The sequence below is a fragment of the Marmota monax genome, unplaced genomic scaffold (genome assembly GCF_021218885.2).
Source record: "Marmota monax isolate L192 unplaced genomic scaffold, Marmota_monax_Labrador192_F-V1.1 WCK01_AAM20220418_F8-fsc00090, whole genome shotgun sequence".
Taxonomy (NCBI): Eukaryota; Metazoa; Chordata; class Mammalia; order Rodentia; family Sciuridae; genus Marmota; species Marmota monax.
In genome coordinates, this window is record NW_026695219.1 from 571,107 (window position 1) to 594,314 (window position 23,208).

At 47.2% G+C, this 23,208-nt stretch overlaps 1 protein-coding gene across 7 annotated transcripts in view; it reads left to right on the forward strand.

The window, feature by feature from the left end:
* Frmd4a (FERM domain containing 4A) overlaps positions 1–23,208 on the forward strand; it is a 581,879-nt gene that overhangs the window by 522,127 nt on the left and 36,544 nt on the right. For all 7 annotated transcript variants that reach the window (XM_058575149.1, XM_058575147.1, XM_058575148.1 and 4 more), the window contains 3 exons: positions 5,796–5,872; positions 10,552–10,690; positions 16,437–16,578. In XM_058575149.1, coding sequence (XP_058431132.1) covers positions 5,796–5,872; positions 10,552–10,690; positions 16,437–16,578 — 358 coding nt within the window. The remainder of the gene's footprint in view (positions 1–5,795; positions 5,873–10,551; positions 10,691–16,436; positions 16,579–23,208) is intronic.

The following is a 23,208-nucleotide window of genomic DNA, read 5'->3' on the forward strand; positions in this document are numbered from 1 at the left end:
AAAGGTTTTGTTTCTCTTAACAAATAAAGTAAAATATCTTGAATGCCTGTGGGACTGATATAAAACTGACATATGGTTTCAACCTATGGCTTCATCCTGCTTTTGTACACCTGCTTTTTTTTTGCCCCCTAAAAATGATTGTGCCACCATAGCAGAACCCTACCAGGGTGCATGTGACAAAAATCTCCTGAGCACAGGCTTGGGGGCCTCTGTGGCAACTCACATCTTAAACTCCAGGCAGCTCGGGTTCAGCGGCTTCCTCCTTTTGTCCTGCAGATGGACAGCAACTCATTTTGATTTGCTGAGTGTGTAAATAAACCTAGAGGCTTGTGAGAGGCTTTCTGCATGTAGAAAGTAGAAAGGGCAGAAGTGAAAGAAGGAAGTGGAGTTTTACTTTGGATGTCTCATCCTGGGCTTGGAGTCTGATTCTTCTTATTAGAGGACTCCTTGCTGGAGTTTGGAAAGCATGCAGCTTCGTTTAGACTGCCAAATCCTGATCATTTGAAGAATCGACAATTTATTTAGCCAGAGCTTGAAACATCTTTGTCCTCATTCATCGTCAGAGCCCCTTGTGGAGTATTAGAAAGAGCCCAGGATGGGAAGTCACAAGATGTGCCTCTCAACATCGATGACTTATTTAACCTCTGCCCGTCCCTTAACCTCTGTCACTGGGGGATGCTTCATCTGTGAAAGGAGGGGATAGAGCAGATTGCTGTTGTGATTCTGTATAATGGCCCCTCTGGATGAAGCAGGAAGTTACTCATAGGGACATCATTAAGAGGCTTGGTGACTCAGCCTCAGAACCGGAGGAAGACAAGGCTCCCTGAAGTACTGATCAAGAACAAGAGCCACCAGACGGAGCTTCCTCCCAAGCCCAGATTTCCACATCATCCTGAGTGCTTGCCCACCATGCCACTTGCTGTCCCAGCGCTCGGTAAACCCTGGCTACAGAGGAAGTCCAGTGGAGCCGAGGCCCCTTCCTCTGCCCCAGCCTTCAGCCATACACAGGATGTGGGAATTCGAATCCAGCAGACTAGCTAATAGGAACCAGTACCAAGGCCCTGGCTCATTAAGGATTTATGGTACACCCTGTTGCACTCAGGGCTCAAAAGCAGTATTATTAGCTACTCTTGTTTGCTCTTTGTGGATAAATGCCCCCCATCTTCTGTTTTATACATGAGTACATTAAAGCCAAGTAGAAGGTTTGTGACTACATTGGGAATCACAGCATGCTGAGGTCAGAAACTAAGAACCCACATCTAGGCCCAGGGTCTCAACAATGGTGACAAACCCTGTTTTGGTGAAACCACTTCCTTTTCTTTTCTTTTCTTTTCTTTTTTTTAAGCCACTGAGCATCCCCAGTCCTTTTTATTTTGTGAGAGTCTTGTTAAGTTGCAAAGGGTCTCACTGAGTTGCCCAGGCTGGCCTTGAACTTGAGGTCCTCCTGCTTCAACCTCCTCAGTTGCTGGGATTGCAGGTATGCGCCACTGCACCCAGCAACTCCCTGATGATTCCTCTAAGTTTCTTTTCTGCGCAAGACCAAATCATTGAGGCTGTTCTTAATCATGATTGTTGTTGTTTCTTAGTCCTTGATGGAAAGCTACTGAATACTGAAGTGATTGCAATGTGGGAAATTAGAGGAAGCAGGTCTCCAAGAAAAGAAAGTAATACTTGTTATCATTGATAGTATAAAGAGAAGGCAAAGCCATTGTGTAGGGCTAAAACGATTTGGTTTTATACATCTTCCTTGCCAGTCACATTGTTGCTCATTTATGAAACTCATTCCACTTGTAAAGTTAACCACCCATTAGTGACTAGGAACTGTTCCCACTAATTGGTGGACTCGGGGGAAAGCAACATAGTTAGAGGTTGGGGTAATGGACCAGGTGCCCTTGACTTCTATTTCTGGTTCCTTCACTAACTTGCTGTGTGGCCCTAGGCCATTTCCCCTCATTTCTCTGGGCCTCATTTGCCCCAAGAAAATTTCCCAGCCACTCTTCTCGAGGGATCCTAAATGATCAAAATCAAACAAACAAACAAACAAAAAGACATCTGCAGAGCTTTTTAAAGATGCCTAGATGAAGGCATTAGAATGGCCTTGATTTCTAGGTTTTAATTAACAAATCCTTTGATTATTGATAGAACTACACAGTTGAGCTTTTAATTAGCTCCACAGGCATAATTGGCCATAGGAGTGACACATAATCCTAAGGGAACTAGCCCCAGGCCTAAGGATGATCATTATGAGTGTCCCATGGGTCTTTATGTGGAGTTGCAAAGCGCAGTGACATCTTTAAGTGGTGGCTGGTATATGATGGTTGCTTGGATAGCCAAGAAAAGGAGGCTCCCCTGGAGTGGCTCAGACGATGAGGGGCTGCCCTGGAACCAGCGCAGTCAAAGCCGCCTTTCCTTATCGGTAAGAGGGAGGCAGGATCAAGCATCTTTTGTTTGCCTATTGTTTTTGCTCTGCCAGCCACAGAGCCGAGTGTTGAGCAGACAGGGGCTCCAAACCATGGGCACAGGGCACGTGAACAGAAATGCCCCAGACCCCAGGAAGAGCCCCGTGACACCCGCCCCTGGCCCCTAATAGCAGCTGTCCCTGCACTCTGTCTCTGCTGTCTCCATACTTCAACTCACCAGTGTGCCCAGCTCCCTACCTCTCCCCCCTCCTCTAAGTGAGGAGAAAAGGATCCTCAGCCAGCATGCCTGGCACCCTTCTCATGCCCAGCGCAACAATGCCATCCTGAAAAACTACCCTGTCATTCATCCATCTCACTCCCACCTCCCCTTCCCAATATTCCATTTGTAAGATAAAAAACACATCTATAAGGTGCTTAAAGCAGGGAAATCCATTGTGCTGCACCCTGTTACATGCGTTTCTACAGACAGTACATCATCCTAGAGACATGCCTGGGAGTCAGAACCCAAGGGTTCACTGCTGAGAACAGCAGCCAGAGGCAGAAGCTATCCCAGAGGCAGCCACAGTGGCCGCAGACGGAGGGGCTGCAGCAAGCCCAGATGGTTTTGTTTGGTCCTGTTGGCAGACACGAGGATCTCCACACTGAACAGCATGAGGGACCACTTAGAGCAAAGGCGTGGTCTGTGTTTTATTTTGCAAGGAGTGGGGGAAGGAGGGGTTGCCAGGGAACCAAACCTCTGAGCATTCTGCTCTGGGTTCTTTATCTGGGGGCTTCAAATGAAAAGGCACAAGTGGGGTTTTCTCACATATGGTCGCTCCAGGTGTGGCTACCTTTTCTCCCTGTAGGGGATAGGAGAATCCAGCCTCCCTGGGTCCTCCTACCAACTTAACCCCACCCCCCACCGTGCTGCTGAGTCTTGGACAGAGCCTGTCAGCACCGGCATCAGCCCCAGAGCCAGATCAGCTACATAATTGGCAAGACCAGTGCAAGATGGAAATGAGGGCCCCTTGATGAAAACTTATTAAGAATTTCAAGATGACAACAACATAGGATTCATCCAAGCACAGGGTCTTTCTGAGTGGGGGTCCTTCAGGTCACACACCCATGAAGCCAGTCCCATCCAAGATCCCACTTTGCCTGGTTAAGGTGGGTACAAGAGCATGGGCTGAGTGACCATCAGCCATCAATCATCCATCTCCATTTCTTCAGAGGAAAGAGGACAGACAGTAGGGTAAGAAAATAAATCTTTATACTTAAAGATTTCCAGCCTATAAATAATACAATTCCCCTTAAACTCCAAAGTCAGGGCTTCATTAGGAAATTTTTTAAAAGCCTGCAGTTATTTATTTGCCAGTATTGGGGGGAAGTGAGAACAACTAGGAATCAGGAAGATCCAGGTGTGTAGAGTACATACTTTGTGCCAATATGGTACTAAGGAGCTGCTGCAGCTAAGATCTATCTTGGGGGCCCTTTCTTGACATTTTATGAATGGGGAAACTGAGGCTAAAGGGAATGCCGCAACTGGCCCAAGGTCTGGCAACTTGGAAGCATGGGAGCAGATTCCAAATGTCTTAGTCAAATTCCAAAGCCTTGGTGCCTGGCCTTGCCACTCTATGTGCCACCTGTGGGTGAAAAAGTCAATGCCATGGAACCTATTAGTTCTGGGTTTTTTCTTTTTTCTTTCTTTTTTTTTTTTTTTTTTTTTTTGACTCTGATGAAATTTGGGTGAAAACTCCATAAATACCTAGCAACCAGGGATCAGAGAGGAACTCTGGGTGTTTCCACTGAGGCATCCACAGTGGCAGAGCATCCAAGGAGAGCCCTTGATGTGATATTTGAATAATAAAGACACTGCTAAGGCAGGTGGACACAAAGCTGTCTGAGCTAGCTGGCTTTAGAGCCCCTCCTTTCCTTCAGATGTCTCTCCATCCACTTGGAATTGGAATTGACCTTAAAGAGGAAGAAAAGTGCAGTTTCCTTGGGTTTCAGAGTACATTGCACTCCGAGCTGCTTATGGAAGAGGGAGCTCTGTAGGAAGAGGCAGTTGATATCCCCATCTTATTACTTACACAGACAAAATAATTTTAAAATTTCAGAGAGGAGACTGTAGAGATAAAAGATGCAGCCATCCTAGAAAACCGTTTTATTCCAGCTCAGCTCTGCGTGGGTGATGAACCTATTGACCAAGCACTGACCACCAGCATCCTGAGCCTGAGGAGACAGTGTGATCTGATGCAGGGAAATGGCCCTCACATCTTTAAGGTGGAGGAAACAGAGCAAGTCAGAGTGGGCCAGGAGCCTCCAGTCAGAGGACTCTGGGTCTGGAATGAGACCTTAGAAAGCATATGTCCCAACTTAGTGGGCAGAAAAAGGGGGAATCCCAGGGAAGAATCAGCCATCTCCAAGAGGAAGGATGAGAACAGGATTTCTGCTCTATTTCAGCAAAATAAAGTCACATCCTAAGTTTATGGAAGGGGATACAGCATCCGTCAATATAAATGCAAACATGTGGGCGCTTGACTTTATCCTCCTGACATTTCCCAGAGGGTGAAGCAACTTTCATTCTCATCCAGAGAAAGGAACCCCGTTCCTAGAGCAATTCCATGCAGCTCTAATTGCTTCCCAGCATTGCCATCGGATTTCTAGTTAAGGCGCTTTCTGCTTCCTTCTGTTGCTGGAAGGGATCTGGCTGCAGTGTCCCTCTAGGGACACAACTCTTGCTTTTCTTTGTGCCACCGAAAGAATGGGCATGGCAGGCTCACACGGTGATCTTGAGTCGCCTGCCCCTAACTAAGGTCCCGGCAGCCTCCGCCCTTTGCGAGCGCGTCGGAGGCTCCTGCACATTAGCGGCAGGAAGTGGAGTCCCGATGGGAGGCTGGGAATTTGAACGCCTTCCCATTTCAGCACTTGAGGGGAGGAAGCGGCTCGGCGCTCGGCTCCGCGGCACAGATGGCTCCCGCTCCCCTCTGAGCGCCCGCGCTCGCTCGGCCTCCTGGCCCTCCCTCCTCTCTGCGCCCCCTCCCCTCCCCCGTCCTTGGAGGGAAAAGTCTGCAGAGCTGGGAACTGTCTTGAGAGTTCAACAAAGGCGATCCAAAGGGGAGCAAGTGGAAAAGAACTTGTTTTGTTCCCGTCCAGAACCCTGCAGGAAAATCCACACCCTCGGTGCCTGGGTTTAAACGGAGAGCTGGTGTGTGTGTGTGTGTGTGTGTGTGTGTGTGTGTGTGTGTGGCTTCAGGCACAGGCGGAGGAGCACAAACAACTGCAAGGTCTCTGCTTTGATAAGGAAACTGCCAGCTGTGGAAAGTTAACCGGGCAAGGAAGGGACGACGTGGGAAGGCAGGCTCCTGAGCTTAAACCACACTGTTTTCTGTCCAGATATTCCAATGGAGACAACTGGAAAACCTGTATTTCAGAGAAAAGAAGTTTTCTGTGGAAGTTCATGACCCCCGCAGGTAAGCTTGAAAAGTCCTTTTCTGGTGAATGCCTGGCATATTATTTATATTATTATTTTGGGGCTGTCATTGTTAGTGTTCAGTTTGGGGTCAGGGCGAGGATGGTGAATCCTGGAGAACAGGGTACAAATCAGGATGGAAAGCTTTGTTGGTAAATGTGGTAGGTTCAAGCGCATGTGTGAGTGTGTGTGTGTGAGAGAGAGAGAATGTGTGAAATTAGCAATTTCATGAATGTCTCATCTGTGTGTGTGTGTGTGTGTGTGTGTGTGTGTGTGTTGCACAGCACAGAGCTGGAGGGAAGCTTTGTGGCACTCTGTAACAAACACAGAGTTAAACCCAGCAGTGGCCCAAGTCCCTTTAGGAAGCTTTTGCCAGAGAAGAGGCCGAAGGCTCCCTTGTCAGAGCAGTTGAGAGTGAGTGGGTTCAGGCAGGACAATCAAAAGGAATCTGTCACTGAAGCAGTTGTGCTCAACTGTTTTATTCCAGGAGCTATAATTTTTGAATGTTAGCACTGTGGGTGGATATGAAAGAAATACAATTAATTCTCCCTCCACCCCACACTGTACCCCAGAGAGCAACAGGATAAAAGATCCTTGCTCCAAGTAGATGCCAGACAATAAGGGCCCAGGAAGGACTGCAGTGAGCTGGCGTACAAGGGGTCTGGGCAGCTCCTGCCCTAGCTTTCTCTTTGTCAGCTGGCAGTCCTAAAGTTGCAGGCAGCCCATAAGCAGCAGTAGAATTTCCTAGAATCAGGCCTGACACATAAGAATAAATCACTTTACTCAGGTCTGAAAACATGGACAATAAGAAGATAGCTCTGGGAAGGTAGGAAAAAGATCAGACGCTCTAGAGAAGACTCAGCGGATTTTAGGTGCTGTTGACACCTAGCTCTGGACTTGAGATGGCATCAGTCCCACCTCACACAGGGCTTCTGGCATAGGAGACAAGCTGCCCTCCGGATGCTGAGATGACGCCCACAGTGAGAGAGCTGAGGCTTGTGCAGTTGCCTGAGTTCCTGCTGCATGATAAGCCATCAGGACTCATGCACTGCCCACTTTGCCATTTAATCTGCTTGAAGCAGCCTCATGCATAGGCGTGAGCTTCTCCCCGCCCTACAGTTACTACAGTTCTAGAAGCTGGAAACCCTTCTAGAGCTTCCAAGTCTCTGCAGTCAGGTTAGATGGTATCATCAGCAGAAGACAGCTTGTTCAGCATTTCACAGGGTCCTGGGACTGGTTTCATGTTCTAAAACGCTCCTCTGCAGAGCACACATATGCATCTGTGCAGGCCAAGGAGGGATCGATGGATACCAAAAATAGAATCCAGCCAAGAAGAAACATACTGTTATTTTTTCAGGTGAACTGAATTGGACCAGATTTCTAGGCAGATGAGAGGAGGGGAAACAAGTGTTAAAAAGGGCGAAATGAATTCTGCCACCGTGGGTCAGATGCAGAAAAAGGATGCTTGATAGTAAAAATTAAATAAAGATTGGATAATCTAAGGGGCTGTGCATAGGAGAGTGACAGATTCTCTATGCCTATGTTCTATTGGGAATTCTGCTAACTCAGGATCACTTTGGTCAAATCCATTAACTGTGTGTGTGTGTTGTGAGGGGCACACGTGTTCGCTCTACATCCATCATCCTATCAGTGATGTAATACTAAATCTCCTTTCCAAAGTCCAAGGCTATCGGAAAGGGTCCAAACCTCACATATCACCATTAAGTGATCTTGAACCTATTCAACAGAAGGGATCATTCCCACATGCATTGAAATGGGGTCCTCTTCCTTATAACTTCTGGCATAGTTGTGGGGACAGGCAGAAGAATGAATGGACACATGAGGAGGTTTATGGCATGTCTACATCCTCTCATTGCAACCCAGGAAGTAGGTCCTACTGTCGATCTTGTTCTGTGTGAGAGGCACAGGAATGAAGTGACTTGCTCTGGTTACAATTTCAGTTCTAAGATACTATTTCAGTTGTAAGGTTACAAATAGCTACTATGTGGTACAGGCTAGGTTTGAACCAGGAAGTCTGGGGCCAAAGCTCATGTTCTTTTTGCTACATTATACACAAAGTAGGGGTGCCAGGTGCCAAATGGCACAGAACATAAAAACTAAATGAGGCTGATGATGACGTCCCAGCTGCTCAGGAGAGACTTCCTGAGGAGAGAGACCTGAGTGGAACCTGGAAGGGTAACTAATATGGAGGCCCTGAGGTGGGCCCATAGGGGGCTAAGGGGTCAGATGGGTGTTCCTCAACTGAGAAAATTAGGTGAGAGAGGGAGGGCCTGGTATACACAGAAGAGGGAGGTGAAGGAGCCCAAAGGTGGTAGCCTGAGCTTGGAGTGTGAACTCTGGAAATGAAGCCTGGAGTCTACCAGGTTTTTCTAGAAGTGAGCAGGATGGCCAGGCGTGGTGGCACATGCCTGTAATCCCAGTGGCTTGGGAGCCTGAGACCAGATGATCTCTACTTCAAAGCCAGCCTCAGCAAAAGCGAGGTGCTGAGCAACTCAGTGAGAATCTGTCTCTAAATAAAATACAAATAGGGCCAGGGATGCAGCTAGTGGTCGAGTGCCCCTGAGTTCATTGCGTGGTATAAAAAAAAAAAAAAAAAAGTGAACAGGATGGTCAAGGGAGGCAAGGCAAGAGGCCCAGGGAGGTAAAAGCTCATTTTGGCTTCAGCTGGAAAGACCCACTCTCCAGATGCCTAAGGAAGGGGAATTGCTTCAGGTTGGCTACCTCAGGGGCAGAGGCAATGCTGCCGCCAGGCCTTCTGCCTCGGCTGGTGTTCCCCTCCCCATGGCGCGATAGAGCAGTTTGGTTAGAGGCCTCCTCCTGTTGCTTGCTGCCTTGCTTATTTGGAGCAGAGAAGGTTCATCAAAATGCCCTCACCTTATCACGGTGTTCAGGGTCAACTCCTCGCCCAGGCCAGGAAGGGAGTGGGAACCAAGTTGATAGGTTGGAAAGTGCCAGATAAAATCGTGTAACAAATGTCCTTTGTGGGAAACTGGGAGGACAGGGACATCACGCAGGGCCAAGGTACTTTCTGAGTTAATCAGGTTAGGTGGGATCCCAACGTTTGTCCTTCCCCTCAGGACACAGAACATGCAGTGAACTGCAAACCCCCATACAGCCTCCTACCTGCCTTCCTTTCTGCCATTCTGTGGGTTTGCAGATACTATTTCAGTTCTAAGGTTTGGAGAAAATAGAAAAGTCAGTGGGGTGGGAAGGGCCTGAGAGGAGAGATGAGTAGAGGAGATAAATTCATGTTAGAGCCAGATTAAAAACTCTGATTTAGATGCTTCCACGGAAGCATGAACTCTCCCTCATTAACCTTATCTGAAAAGCAGCTCTTACTACCTGGATGAAAGTATCCATCTAGTTACTTTTCCTCTCCACTTTGACTTTGTTGTTGTTTGTTTACTCCCAGGAGTAACCGTTTGGCAATTATCATGGAAGCCAAACGGGGAGCTCAGGTCACAGTGTCTTTTCAGATCTGCAGAGGCCTGCAGGGTCTCCTCCTCCATCACTGCCTCCTGTTCAGTTACTTTCAACTGTGTGCTATTTCATGCTCTGGCAACTTTTTTCCCCCTTAACTTTGGTTTGAACCAAAAGGAGGAAAAACCTGCCTAGAATCAGATTTCTAACCACCAGACTTGAATTTCTCCTTAAAAGTTGGTATGAAGAAGACCCACTGTTAAATCTTCAGCCTCCACAGTAACGTGATAGGAGCAGCTTTAAGTTTTCTTCCAGTCAAAATTGGCCACATGGGGGGAAATCCTATTATTCACAAATCCTAATGACCCCACATTTCTTCTAAATTAGATATCGTAGTCTTGGACAGTTTTCTTCCGATGTACAGGTCAAATTTCCCCACGAAACCCCCCATAAGGATGTACGTTCAAACACAGGTTCTCAAATTTCAATTGTTCTGTTTTAATCTGTCTGTCTTATAAAGCAAATATCACTGAGAACATGACCATGTGACTCTTTTCTTCCCCAAACTCCATTTCCTTCTAGACCATGTTGATTGAGATTAATGTTGCCCATTTTGACTTTTGAGGTCTGACTCCTCCTCTCTGCCCCATACATACTCCACGTGGGTTTGCCTCATTTACATGGAGGTTGGGGATCAGCTGGCTCCTTCTTCCCTGCCTTTCCTCTGCTGATTCTTTATAGTCTCCTGCTCTCCTAGACCTTTCAAGGAGCATTGAGCTGGAGTGCTGTAGGAAGTCCTGTTTCCCTCCAATGCTGTGGCCTGTGGCCATGAGGAAGGAATGGGTTCCTCTTCACCATGGGCAGCGCTGCCTGGTTACTAAAGAGCACCACTGAAGGTTTTCCTGTCTCTGAGGTTTGTCTTGGCCCAGTGCCAGGAGGTAAAGATCAGACAGGACTATCCAGTGACCTAGAATGACCTATCTTACCCCTGACAAGAGAGAAGGTTGGCTGAATCCTGAGCCCTGAGGAATCAGTTTCCCTGCCTACACCCGGGGGTGCCTCTGTGTCTGTGTGTGTGTGTGTGTGTGTTCCTGCACACGCCTGTTTGTGTGTGAGCTCATCTGTCATCTTCATGCCAGAGTTTTTAGGTCCCGATGTATTCTTACTAAAAGCCGTTGATTGATAAACGGCTTCTCTCCTCATAAACAAGGTTGAAACTTGTGGTTCTTGCTTTTCCAGGGCTTCGGTGACAAGGAGGACATTTGGGCACAGTGGCATTGCAGTGCACACCTGGTATGCGTGTCCAGCATTAATCAAGTCCATTTGGGCTATGGCTATTAGCCAACACCAGTTCTATCTGGACAGAAAGCAAAGTAAGGTAAGTGACCAGGCCTTTCACCAAGTCATGAGCTGGCCTCGGGGCAGCAATTTAGAGATGGGAATGGATGAGTGGGGGAGGACCCGTGTCCTTGGCCCAGGACTTGCACAGGTGTGGACTTGCCTCTCAGGGCTCCAGGTAGGAGGAAGGAGACTAGTTCTTTAAGACTAAGACAGCACATTCCATGCAGCTTGGTCAAGAGAGGCCCAGCCACCATCAACTGCTCAAGAGCCACAAGAGCCAGATAGGATCCTTCTGAGGAATTCTGAACGTGCTTTTGGAACCCAGGAGACTCTCCCAGGAACAAGTAGTCCAGCCCTTTTTGGTGTTTAAACAGTGACATGTTTTATTTTTTGAAGAGTTAAAAAAAAAAAAAAGAGAGAGAGAGGAACAGTTCTCATCTAATAGACACCACCTAACTGTTTAGGGTAATTGCTGTGAAAAACCCTGAAGGCTTTTCCAACTGCCAACTCCATTTTTAAAAATGCAAAACTGGAAAAGTGAAAAACAAAACAAAAAAAAAAGCAGCAGCAACAAGTCTGTTTCCCTAAGGTGGACCCGGAGCCTGGGGCTTAGTCAACATCATCTGTCCAGGAGATTCACCGCCCCCAACCCAGACTTGCCCTGTGTTTTCTGGTGGGTGGGAGAATGACGTGTCCTTGGTTCACACACAGTTTCTATCAACACTCTGCTCCCTCGTCCTGCTCAGGTCTCCAGTACCCTCAGGCAAAGGCCCTGCCAACATGGGTCCTGCACTTTTCCCAGGATCCGGTGGCTTGGGGTGTTTGACATACAGAGCAAGAACAGCCGCGGCCCCTCGGCTGGTGGGCTCCTCTACCCAAGGGGGCATTTCTCCACTGACTTCTCAGGAGGAGGCAGGACCCTGATCACTGGATTGGGACCCGCTGGGGCTCTTTCTCTTTTGTCTATTTTCATTTATTGTGGGTTTCTGTTTCCTGGGGGAGAAAGTTGGGATTGAGTGGGAGATGAGATAGTACAGGAAGAAATGAAGCTATCCATTCAGTCCTAATTTAGTTTTAATTCAGGGCCTATAGCATGCGTGCGCACACGCGCGCACACACACACACACACACACACACACCACCACCACCACCACCACCTTTTTGTTGTTGTTGTTGTTCCTGGGGACTGAATCCAGAGGCATTTAACCACTGAGCCATAGCCCCAGCCCTTTCTCTTTTTTTAAATTTTTTTAAATATTTTTTTTTAGTTGTAGTTGGACACAGTACCTTTATTTTTTATTTATTTTTATGTGGTGCTGAGGATCAAACCCAGTGCCTCACACATGCTAGGCGAGTGCTCTACTGCTGAGCCACAACCCCAGCCCCTCTTTTTTATATATATATTTTGAGACAGAGTCTCTCTAAGTTTCTGAGGCTGTCCTTGAACTTGCACAGATCCTCCTGCCTCAGCCTCCCAAGTCGCTGGGATTGCAGGCCTGTGCCACTGTGTCCAGCTTTACTTTCTCCTTTGTAAAGCACTGTTCCCTGTTCTAAATCTTCTTTCTGGTCTTTATTTTTGGGTCACTTTCTGGGGTGACTGAGTCCAGGGAGGAGCATTTTTGTAGTTAGGAGTCATGAGCCTTCCAGAGCTCTCCAGGTGTTGACAGGCCTTGGCCCAGGAATTTGAAGCTCACTTGGATCAAAAGAAACAGGGCCAAAAGATTCTGACTCATGCTGCATATTGACACGGCCAGCAGATGCCAGCGATTTGCTCTCCAGTGGCAAAGGCTGGAGGTCAACGCCTTGCAACACCTTCGAACATGGGTACTGTTCAGTCAAGGGATGGTGAGGAGTAGAGGGTTGGGCAAGTCTCCTGGACCTCACTGCCAGTTTCTTTCGAGGGCAGACCACCCACACACTGGTACCACAGTTTCCAAAGGGAAAAAGAAATAGCACATTTTACCCGATGGATAGTGCAACATGGCTGTTTGAGGTCCCCTCTCTGTCCTCTTTTCTGCATGGAGTCTCCTGGATGGCTTCAGCAGGTGGCCTCAGTGTGACCGTTCTCAAAGGTGGTCCTACCCATGGGAAGGCTGCTCAGCAGGTTTCAGGCCAGCCATGATGCGGAGAGTGAGCTTCAGGAAAGAATGGTCACAGATCACTGACTAACAAGAGCATCTTTTAAGAGGCAAAACCAAATGCCCCCAGCATTAGGAAGAACTCGGCTGTCCTTCTCAGTAACCCTGAGAGACAGAAGAAAAAGCCTGGGAGGAATAGAATTTTGTCCCAGAAAGCCTCACATACTCACAAATGTCCCAAAGCCCTTTCACTCCTCCTAGGGACAAACTCCTCAAACCCCAGAGACAGGTGAGGGAAAGCTCCCCTTTTTGGACATGGGAGAACTCTGTGTTCCGGAACCGTGACCTTGGACTGGTCTTTGATCACATGCTCTTTGCTCTCCCCAATTAGAGAACAGAAAAGGAAATTCCTGACCTAAATTAGTAATTAGTCAAATGACACAATGTTGGTGAAATGGCTTCAGGAAGTGTGTGCTGTCTCTTGTTAACATCATTATTAAGCTAACATACTATTCTCCTGGCCAATGCATGCGTCAAGTTTAAATTCCCTAAAAGGTCCCCAAGTTAAATCAGAGGTGATGAAATTCCCCATAGGAATTACAGCACCTTTCATTTCTGGAAGGTCATTCTTTATAGATCAGATCCATCTCTGGTGGGCAGCACGGGCTCTGAGTGAGTGATGGCCGACAGGCCTTCCAATGAAAAGCTTCAAATATTTCTGGCCAGCCTGTGTGGGCTGGCAGCTGGCAGGGCTTCCCACTCTACTGTATAGGGCCGTGCCAACCATTCCTTTCTCTGAAGTGCTTCAGCAGAGCCCAGGCCTCCCAAGTGATGTTTATCAACTCCAGAGAGACAAGTGTGGTCTAGTGGTTTGAGTCAGCATGGGGGGTGGCCAAGATTCTCATGTTCTTTCCTCACACTCGGGTATTTCCTTCTTTAAGGGGCATCATGCAGTGTCTGTCTGGCTCTCTCTCTCCCTCCTCTCCTCTCTCTTTCTTCCCCTCCACACCCCCTCTCAGCTCCCCTCCACACATGTGCATAAAGAGACCCTTGCACCTTCCAAGGTAGGGTGGAGGGGGGCTGTACTAGTTGGTTTTCCATGGTCCATTCAGTATGAGAAGCAAGGCAGCCACTAATTACAACTGGTAACTTCTGTATGCTGACCCCAAAGATCAGAAATGTTGTGAGATCCCAACAATCTCGGCAGCCTGGAGCCAAGGAATGTCTTGTGGACTTGGGAGGGAAATATTTGAAAATATTTGAAACAATTTCATCAAATTGTTTAGATGGAACATCAGACACTTTTTCCTCTGAATTTAGAGCCAGGTCTTCTGGAATTGACCCCCAATGTAAATGTCTTTCCTCCTTACCCTTTTTTTTTTTCCTTTTTAAAGTCCAGTTTGCTCTCTTTATTCCATCTGGAATCAAAAGCAGAGAGACAACATGGTAGGAAAAATTAAATCTTGCTCACAGAATATCCTCCTTTAAACTGAATAATGTTTATAGGGCAAGACTTTCAGAGAAAGGCGTTCAGAAGTCTGGAGACTCTTCCGGATTGGCACAGGGACTTGACTCGGCAAGGAGAAGATGTCCCCAACGGTGCTCATTTCCTCTTAGCTTCCTCTCTCTGTCCTCACTAAGACTGTTGGGTCATTGTGATATCTCCATTCCAGAAAGTTTCTAAAGCTTCTGAGAATCTGGTCTCCCTTCTAAAGGACAGCTGTTATTCCCTTTCCATATTTTTGCTTTCCACCTCTGAGACTGATGTGTGGCAGGAGCGGAGGGGCTGGGTAAAGACAGGTTTTACATGTGATTATCGAGATCCCTAAAATGCCAGGTGGAATCATCAGTCTAACCCCATTTAACAAATCATTTCCAGGCCTTAATTTATATCCTATTCCTATTGCAACGGCCTTGACATATATTATCTAACTTAGCCCTCATCCCACCTCTGTGATGTCGACTCTCAGATCTCCATGTTACAAACAAGAATCTGAGGATCAGAGAGTTCAAGGGTCAAGGTCCACCAGAGATTAACTGGTTGGGATTCTAACCCAGCTCTCTCTGGCTTCAGGCCCCAGGCCTTTACTACTATGCAGCAGTAGTCTAGGTCATCCTGAGTTACTATTACAAGCTGGTTAAGTGTGGGCTCCTTTTTATTAAAACATGGGTCTTGGGCTGGGGATGTGGCTCAAGCGGTAACGCGCTCGCCTGGCATGCGCAGGGCGCTGGGTTTGATCCTCAGCACCTCATAAAAATAAAATAAAGATGTTGTATCCACCGAAAACTAAAAAAATAAATATTAAAAAATTCTCTCTTTCTCTCTCTCTTAAAAAAAAAAACAAACAAAAAACATGGGTCTTGATAATAGAGTAGTGCAGAAAGAAAAGAAGTTAATGGGTTGTGCTCCCTGTGCATGCTTGAGGATAAAGCACTACCAGATGGGTGCCGTTGATAGGCTGGGTCAAGGCCTTTCCTGCTTTCTGCTGCAAGCCAAAACCCTGTGAAGGCTGGCAGCTGGGATTGCTGCCATGAATAAGGGGACCCTAACCTGAGGATGCTGACCTGGTTCTAAATGCAAGGCAAAAAAGTCCAAGTTAGAAAGAAGACTTAAGTCTAGGTTGAGGAAGGACCAGTGGGGAGAGAGAAAAGGAGGCCGGTTCACACCAGGTGAACAAAACAAGCAAAAGCCTCAAGAGTTTCCTCTGGCTCATAGACGTTTGTCTTGCTAACAGGAGGAAAGTGCCCGAGGCCGGAAGTTGTGGTCATTCACCAGTGTGGACAAACACTGAGGCCAAAGGAAGGACATGGCCTCAGAGTCCCAGACTGCTTTTGCAGGACAAATGCAGGCCCCTGAGCCCAGACAGGCTTCCTAAAAGCAATCACTTTTAGGGATGCAACTGTGAATACAGAACCTTTTTCTTATGATTCTGGCTTACTGTGTCCTTTAGCCAAATGGGGCTAATTAACCGAAGTTTGAGCTATAATATGAAGACTCTGGAACTTACATGTAGGTATCAAAATAGAAGCCAAGCATGTGCCAGAAGTTTTGAATAGTGCCCAAGTGTCCCCATGAGCCGTTGTTCCAGAGGCTTCTCACCACGCACACTGAGGTTGCAGGAATAGGGCACTGACCTTCAGGCAAACTTTCCAAGGTCACATGGATGAGAATTGAAGAGGTCTTCATAATTGCATAATTTATTGGTATTTCTTGAATTTGTTTCACCTGTCTCATGTCATTTAGAAAGCTGAAAATTATTTTTCCTCCATGTTTAAGTTCAACATAATTAGAGTCACTATTTTTTATTGATTGCTGTGTCAGGCAGAGAGGAAGGGGAAGGAGGGAAAGGGAGGGGAGGGGAGGGAACGCCTCACCTCCTTGTGGGGTAGTTTATAGTTGGGAATAATGAGGCTCATGAGATTAAGTAATCTTCCCCAAATCCAGACTTCAAACAGGTGCTCGTAAGCACTACTCAGTTCAGCCTACAGGATCCTAGCCTATGACATTCCATCATTTGTGTAGCTCTGAGCCCCCTCTCTCCTTCACACAGTGTTGGTGATTTGTGATGGGGCTGAGGGACACAAACATCAAGACGCTGCAGATCCTGGGATGAGTCACTTTGCTAAATTTCAGGACACCGAGTGACTTCTGTCCCCTCTTTGAGAGGAATGTCCTTCCATGACCTGCTTATCCTTCTGTTTTAGTCCAAGATCCATGCGGCACGAAGTCTGAGCGAGATTGCCATTGACCTGACCGAGACTGGGACGCTGAAGACCTCAAAGTTGGCCAACATGGGGAGCAAGGGGAAGATTATCAGCGGCAGCAGTGGGAGCCTACTGTCCTCAGGTAGGGCTGGCCTGCAGAGAACCTTCTGGAGAGTGTGAGAGAAGGCCTCTTTGTCATGGGTCTCGACCCTTGGGTAGGCTCTGGGAAGCCTGGGGACAGCCATGACACAGCAGGCCACCTGGCATGCTCAACAGAAGCCGGCTTTGTGCTCCACCAAGGTTGGGGCCAAATGGGAATCTGAAAAAAATGCCCCAAAGGATCCAGGGTGGTGGAGGGAGAACCAATATATCTACATCTATGTAGGACAAACTGCTGGTCACACACAGGTCTCTTCAAGAACCCCCAGAGCCTTTCAGAATACTGACTGTCCTGATGGTCAAGTCAACCTTCAGGAATATCTACTGCCTGGACAGAAAGTCAAGTTTGCTCTGCATCTTCAAGGGAGGATTGCACTGAGGAGGGGTGGAGGTCAGGGTCATGTGCTGAGACCCACATTCTCTTCCCAGGGGCCTCCTCCAGACTTTAAAAGGTGTAGGTTACTCTAGCTCAGGTAGGTGAGGAGAGGCTGGCCACCACTGGGCATGACAGAAAGTTAAGCACCTGTCCTCCCCAAAGGTCAGGAGACCCGGTTCTGCTTTTTCTGGGAGCCTTGGGCTGATTGTTTTGCCATAAAATGTTGAGGGGACAGGAGAGCTCTGAGCTCCCAGATCTGGCTGACTTAAGAGCAGGGTGCCTTCTGCTGAAAGGACCGGAAGAAGTTGAGTTGGAAGAGGGAAGGGAGAGAGGAGGGCAGTGGTTACTTGGAAATGTGAAACAAGTGACTAATGAAGGTCACTCCCAAGGCCATATGGTTAAAACCTGATTGATCTGGGGAGCCGTGTCACCTTACCTCTGAGCCAGGAAAATAAAGCAAGAAGTTTTCATCCCACCTCATCTTCCAGGGTCATTCTATAACTGTAGATAGTGACTGCCACAACACATTAAAAAAGGAAAAGATGGGAGAGGGAGGGGCGCTAAAAGCTGTCCAGTTAGCTTTGGACTGGTGTTGTCCAATCAGAGCTGGGAAAAAGTTTAAAACTGAACAACCAGGGAGAGGATGCACGCCCTTCCTGCACAGAGGCGGCTTTACTGTGGGGCTGCAGGAGCAGTAAACCCAGGGCTTCTGGTGGATGGGCTGAGGCCCTGGCAGGCCCTGACGGTATGTTCACATGCTAGTATGTTTTGTAAAATCAACTACGTTCTGCATTGTCTTAGACAGAGCTACCAGTGTTACGCAAGCGTTAGACCGTACAAAACCTGGATCTGTGTCTGCCAGACCATCGCAGGGTTCACTAACCTTTTCCCTCCCTGGGAGTCTTCAGAATGGTTTCATGCAAAAGATGTGCCAAATGGTCATTCTTTCTGAGGCTTAGACGTTTGCAAAGAGGATCCTTCTGGAACATTGTTGTCTTCTTTTATCAAAGAGAAGGCTGTTCAACCTAAGCCCCCTGCCTGGAATCACAGCCACACCCAGGCTCCCGCTGAAAGGCAAAGGGTGAAACCAAAGCCCACACAGCATACAATAGTCTTCCTAACCCCGTTAAAACCCAGTCTCAGATCAGAACCTGGATTTGTCACCTGCCTCCTTATCTAGTCACAGGGAACCCAGCCCCATCCAGCTGGATTCTTCCAGCTCCGTGGTTCTTAGGCAAACATCAGAACCACTTCAGAGGAGGTACTGAAACAGACTGCCATGCCTCCCTCCCGAGCCTCTGCAGGTCTGGGTAAGACTGAATTGAGTGCCTCTCCAACAAATTGCCTGGTGATGCCAATGCTGCGGGTCCAGGGTCGAGACTTTGAGGGCCACTCTTCTTGCTGAAGAAGAGAGAAAAAGCTGGAGGTGAGCGTGTGCTAGTTCCAGGTCCCACCACTTGCAGCCTGTGTCCTGGTCCATCTGCTGGGCCCCTCATATCTATCGGGCAACCTCCAGGGGCACCAAGAACACCTGCTAGCAGCTATCCATGAGGTTGGGCCAAAAGCTCCATATCTTAAGATGAAACTGACATTACAGAACCACCAGGAATGAAATCCAAGCATCAGGCCATAAATCTCCATTCCTGGGATTGAAAAGAAGTCACAAAAACATCTTCCTGCCAAATCCACTCCTACACCTAATACATAAGCATCCTTCTCCCAAGATATTAAAGTGAGTTTCAAATGTTTAATAGCATAGTGGAGGGCCCCCGCGAGGACATTTAGGAGTGGGCAGCAGGATAGCTCTGGTTTGCCTTTCGCCCCCGTCCCCTTTCTGATGCTGCCCAGCAAAGCAAGAAGAAGCACCAGGTGAGGAGAAGTCCCCGTTAGGCCAGGGAGCATGTCAACCTCTTCCCAGCTCTGCAAGTTCAAGCCTGGAAACCTGTCCTGTAATGCCCAGGCTCCTTGGGGATGCCCCCCCCACCCCCATGACTTCAGAGAAACACTTGGGACAGTGGAGGGAGGGACCCCAAACAGGAAGGAGTCCATCCACTCACAAAGGGGAGTTCTCCACCCTGTCCTCCCTCATGCTGTGGCTGCTGCCAGCTCCTGCTGCCGCTCCTGCTTTCCTCACTGGGAGGAGGAAGCCTGCCCTGTGGAGAGCCTTTGGCAGTCCCGGCAGGAAGGGGCCAACTTCAAGTCCCCCACAGTGGGGAAATCCAATCCCTGGCCTGAGAATCCAGGAGGCTGGCTGGGCTCTGCCCCTGGCTTTCTGTCCTGTCTGTCCTCTTGCCCACAATGTGCTCCCACAGACAGGACAGGCCCACGTGCTTTCCCCGGAAGGATAGCCCTGAGTTTAAGTACTCGTCTGACCTCCCATTGCTTCCTTCAGAAAATTAGACACAGACTAACTAGTATCCAAACTGATAAACTGTGTCAAATAGTTGTTCTGTAAAAGCAGGTTGAGAACCTAGTCACCATTTGAAAGTCCTCTTTCCTAGACCGCCCTAGGGAGCAACTGCCAGGAGGTGCTCAAGATACAGTTCTTGAAATGAGATGTTGGAGACCATTGAGAGTCCTGCCTGTGAGTCTCCGTGTGCCCAGAGGGCATGGTGTCTACCTTGCTGAAGGCTGTTCTATGACCGCCCACCAACATTCTCCCTCCGCTGTGCCTTGAGCCTTTGCCAGAGGCTCTTAGACCTCTCAGGTTTGCTCTGGTCAGATCAGGTTTCTGTTGCTGTAGCATCCACCCTTGTCCTCTTAGGTGCATCCCTTTCCTTTACCAGACCATGAGTAACTAACTGAGCCATGGAACAACCTTGTAAGATTTCTATGCTATAAACATTTTTCTCCAGCTCCCAACTATGCTAGGTATTGTACACAGCATTTAAAAAGTTCAAGCCTTCCCTGCCAAGGAGTGTACATACTGCTGATGGATGCAAAACAGAGAAAATATTTCCATACTACTAGAAATGTGAAAAGCGATCTTTCTATTTAAAGATATGTAATTACCTTTAAAATTCCTGGGAAGTCCATTCCTTGGTGTCTGAGGCCGCTCATGCTACAGAAATGAAGAAATATCATTGCTACCAAGTATTTACTTATTTTTATTCATTCTACTGTCTTTCCTATTTCTATCCCCCCTTCCTTCCTTTCATTATTCATTGTCTACTCCAATGAACTTCTGTTCTTCTTCTTTTCCCCACTTATTGTGAGTCCGCATCCACATATCAGAAAGAACATTTGGTCTTTGGTTTGGGGGACTCACTTATTTCACTTAGCATGATAGTCTCCAGGTTAATTAATTCATTTATTGGCAAAAGTCATAAAGCCTTTCTTTTTATGGTTGAGTAATATTCCATTGTGTATATATACACCATATTTACTTTATCCATTCATCTGTTGAAGGGCACCTAGGTTGGTTTCACATCTTAACTATTGTGAATTGAACTGCTATAAACATTGATGTCACCATGTCACTATAGTATGCTGATTTTAAGTCCTTTGGGTATATACTGAGGAGTGGGTTAACTGGGTCAAATGGTGGTTCCATTTCAGGTTTTCTGAGGAATCTCCGCACTGCTTTCCAGAGTAGTTGCACCCATTTTCAGTAAAAGCAGCAATGTATGAGTATACGTTTTTTCCCGCATCCTTACCAACATTTATTGTTACTTGTATTTGTAGTAATTGCTATTCTGACTGGAGGTGGAATCTCACTTTAATTTGCATTTCTCTAATTGCTAGATATGTTGAAAATATTTTCCATATGTTTGTGGACCCCTTGTATTTCTTCTTCTGTGCTGTGCCTGTTTGGTTCCTTTGCCCATTAATGATTGGGTTATTTGTTGTTTTTGTTTTGGTTTGTTTTAGTTGGCCTTGATGTTAAGTTTTTTGAGCTCTTTATATATCCTGGAGATCAATGCTTTATCTGAGGTGCAGGTGGCAAAGATTTTTTTCAGATTCTGTAGGCTTTTTCTTCACGTTCTTGGTTATTTCCTTTGCTGTGAAGGAGCTTTTTAGTTTGATACCATCATTGCTATTTTCTAAAGAAGTCAGAAGGCCATGTTTACTAATGCCCTGAACCATGGACTAGCATTTCAAAAAGAAAATGTCAACATCGTTGAATGATTAATTAAGTTTGGGGCTGGGACACTCTGAGTCCTGTGGTTGTGAGATGTAGGGCTCTCTGTGGGATGGATACCTGCAGGTCTGTGTCCCAGCAGAGGGCCACCGGGGTGGTGATCCAACTGAGTCTCAGCTGTGGGTCTGTGATGGGAAGGATGCACTTGTGTCAGGCTCAGTAAATCTGCCTTTTGACACCGGGAAGGGGAGAAAGCAGGGGGCAGAGCCTAGATAATTCTTCCACCTTTGTAGCCACTTCTGTCCCCTGATTTTACTCATATATGCTTCAGGTAACAAATTTTGAGAAGGTTCAAACACGGAGTGAGAGGACAAGGATGAATCCACACTACTTGGTTTAGATGTTTTCAGAGATTTTGTTTTTAAAGGACCTGAGATCCTTTTCATGGGATCTTTAGAGGGCTTCTTGCTCCTTCCCTTCCCCCATTACTTGAAATCTCAGACAAGACAGGAGGGGAGAGAAGGAGGAACCAAACAAGCTGCCTTTGTCTGGGTGCAGAGCTCATCTGAGAGTGGGAGAGTCTGGGATTTGCTCTGAGCATTGTTTCAGGGATTTGCCTCCCAGAACAAGTGGGGCTCAGTAGATGCGCAGGGGCCCACCACGCTGTGTTTTCGCTCTCAGGCCATTTAAAGAAAACCAGTGTTCTGCAGGCCCTGAGACTTGATGCATTTACCAACCCAACCAGAAGTGTTACTGTGCATCCCCCTCTTAAGCGGGAGCCTGAGACCTCTGTTGGCTTCTCGAATAGAAATATAGAGGCATAAACTACACACCTACAAAACAAAGCAACACGTTGTGTTTATAAATAGGAGTTTGGCTGTGTGGCAGTGAGATGACCCTTAAATCATTTTCCTTGTGATCAGCAGGATTCCAAAGGGTGGATGGATCCATGTGGTGATGAATCTTTGGTTTTAAAAGAAAAGAAAAGAAAAACTGCAGTCTGTCCTGCTCCAACACTTTCCATTCTGGGAGAAAACGTGCTCAGCCCGGGCCCCAGCCTTGCCTGGGACCAGTCCATTTCATTACTCAACTATTCACACATTCTCGTTCTCTGAATGTAAGCACTTCCTTCCATTGTCCGAGAGTTTATTAATAACCAGCGTAACAATGAGGATGCCAGCTATCTGACATCTCTCCGCACAGGGAGGTGATCTGATCGGCGTCTGCCAGCTTGGTGCTCGTAGCTCAAAATGCACTTGCCCGGTACTGGTGTAGATCACGTGATGGCTTTTGTTTTGTTCTTCTTCTTGCTCCTGCTCTGTCTCCTTCCTGTATCTTTTTCTGGCCTTTTAAAGTGCCCCTAGCACCAGCGGCCTGTTGCCTCTTCTTTTAGGTCTAACAATGAGCAGGATTCCAGGGGCCTTAATTTTGGTCATGACCTCAACTCTGCCAGTGGGCACAGCCCACCAGGCAGTGCCAAAGGAATTGGGCAGCCAGTGTGTGTTTATGCTGGACTGTGTGACTGTGAGGCCTGGGGAAGCTCTTTCTGTGGAATGGATGTTTCTGGATTCATTTGAGCAGGACTGGCCTGAGTTAAACTGAGGAGATAGAACAGTTGCCCCTTCTCCTATTTTAGGAAAAAAAAAAAAAAAACAGAATTAAAAACTAATAAGGTCACTTATACAGCTGCTCTTATGCCCTGAGGTATTACTAGTAAAGGAATTTTTTTGTCTACTCAAAAGAACTGGGACAGAATGACGGTATGTAATCTAAACGAACGACTTTCTGATGAAGAGATTTTAAACAATGGAGAAGAAATCTCACTCTCACCTCAGGGGCATTTCTCCCTTCCTATTGAAGCATGTTTTCTGTTTGAGTTCCCCTTTGCTGGGAGGAGAGAATAAGTATCACTGATATTTGCAGTTTATAACAATTCTGAAGCCAGAAAGGTCAGCTCTTCATTTCCCAGTGTAAGAAATGGAAACGGTATAAGCTGCAAACAGTCATTGCAGGTAGATATTTTACTTGATACTGTTAATTTTTTAAATTGACGATTTAATTCTTTGTGTCTGTCTCTCTGTCTCTCTCTCCCACTCCCCCTGTTCCCCCAACTGTCCTTTTAAATGACATTTGTACTCTTTACCCCTTGGTGAAGT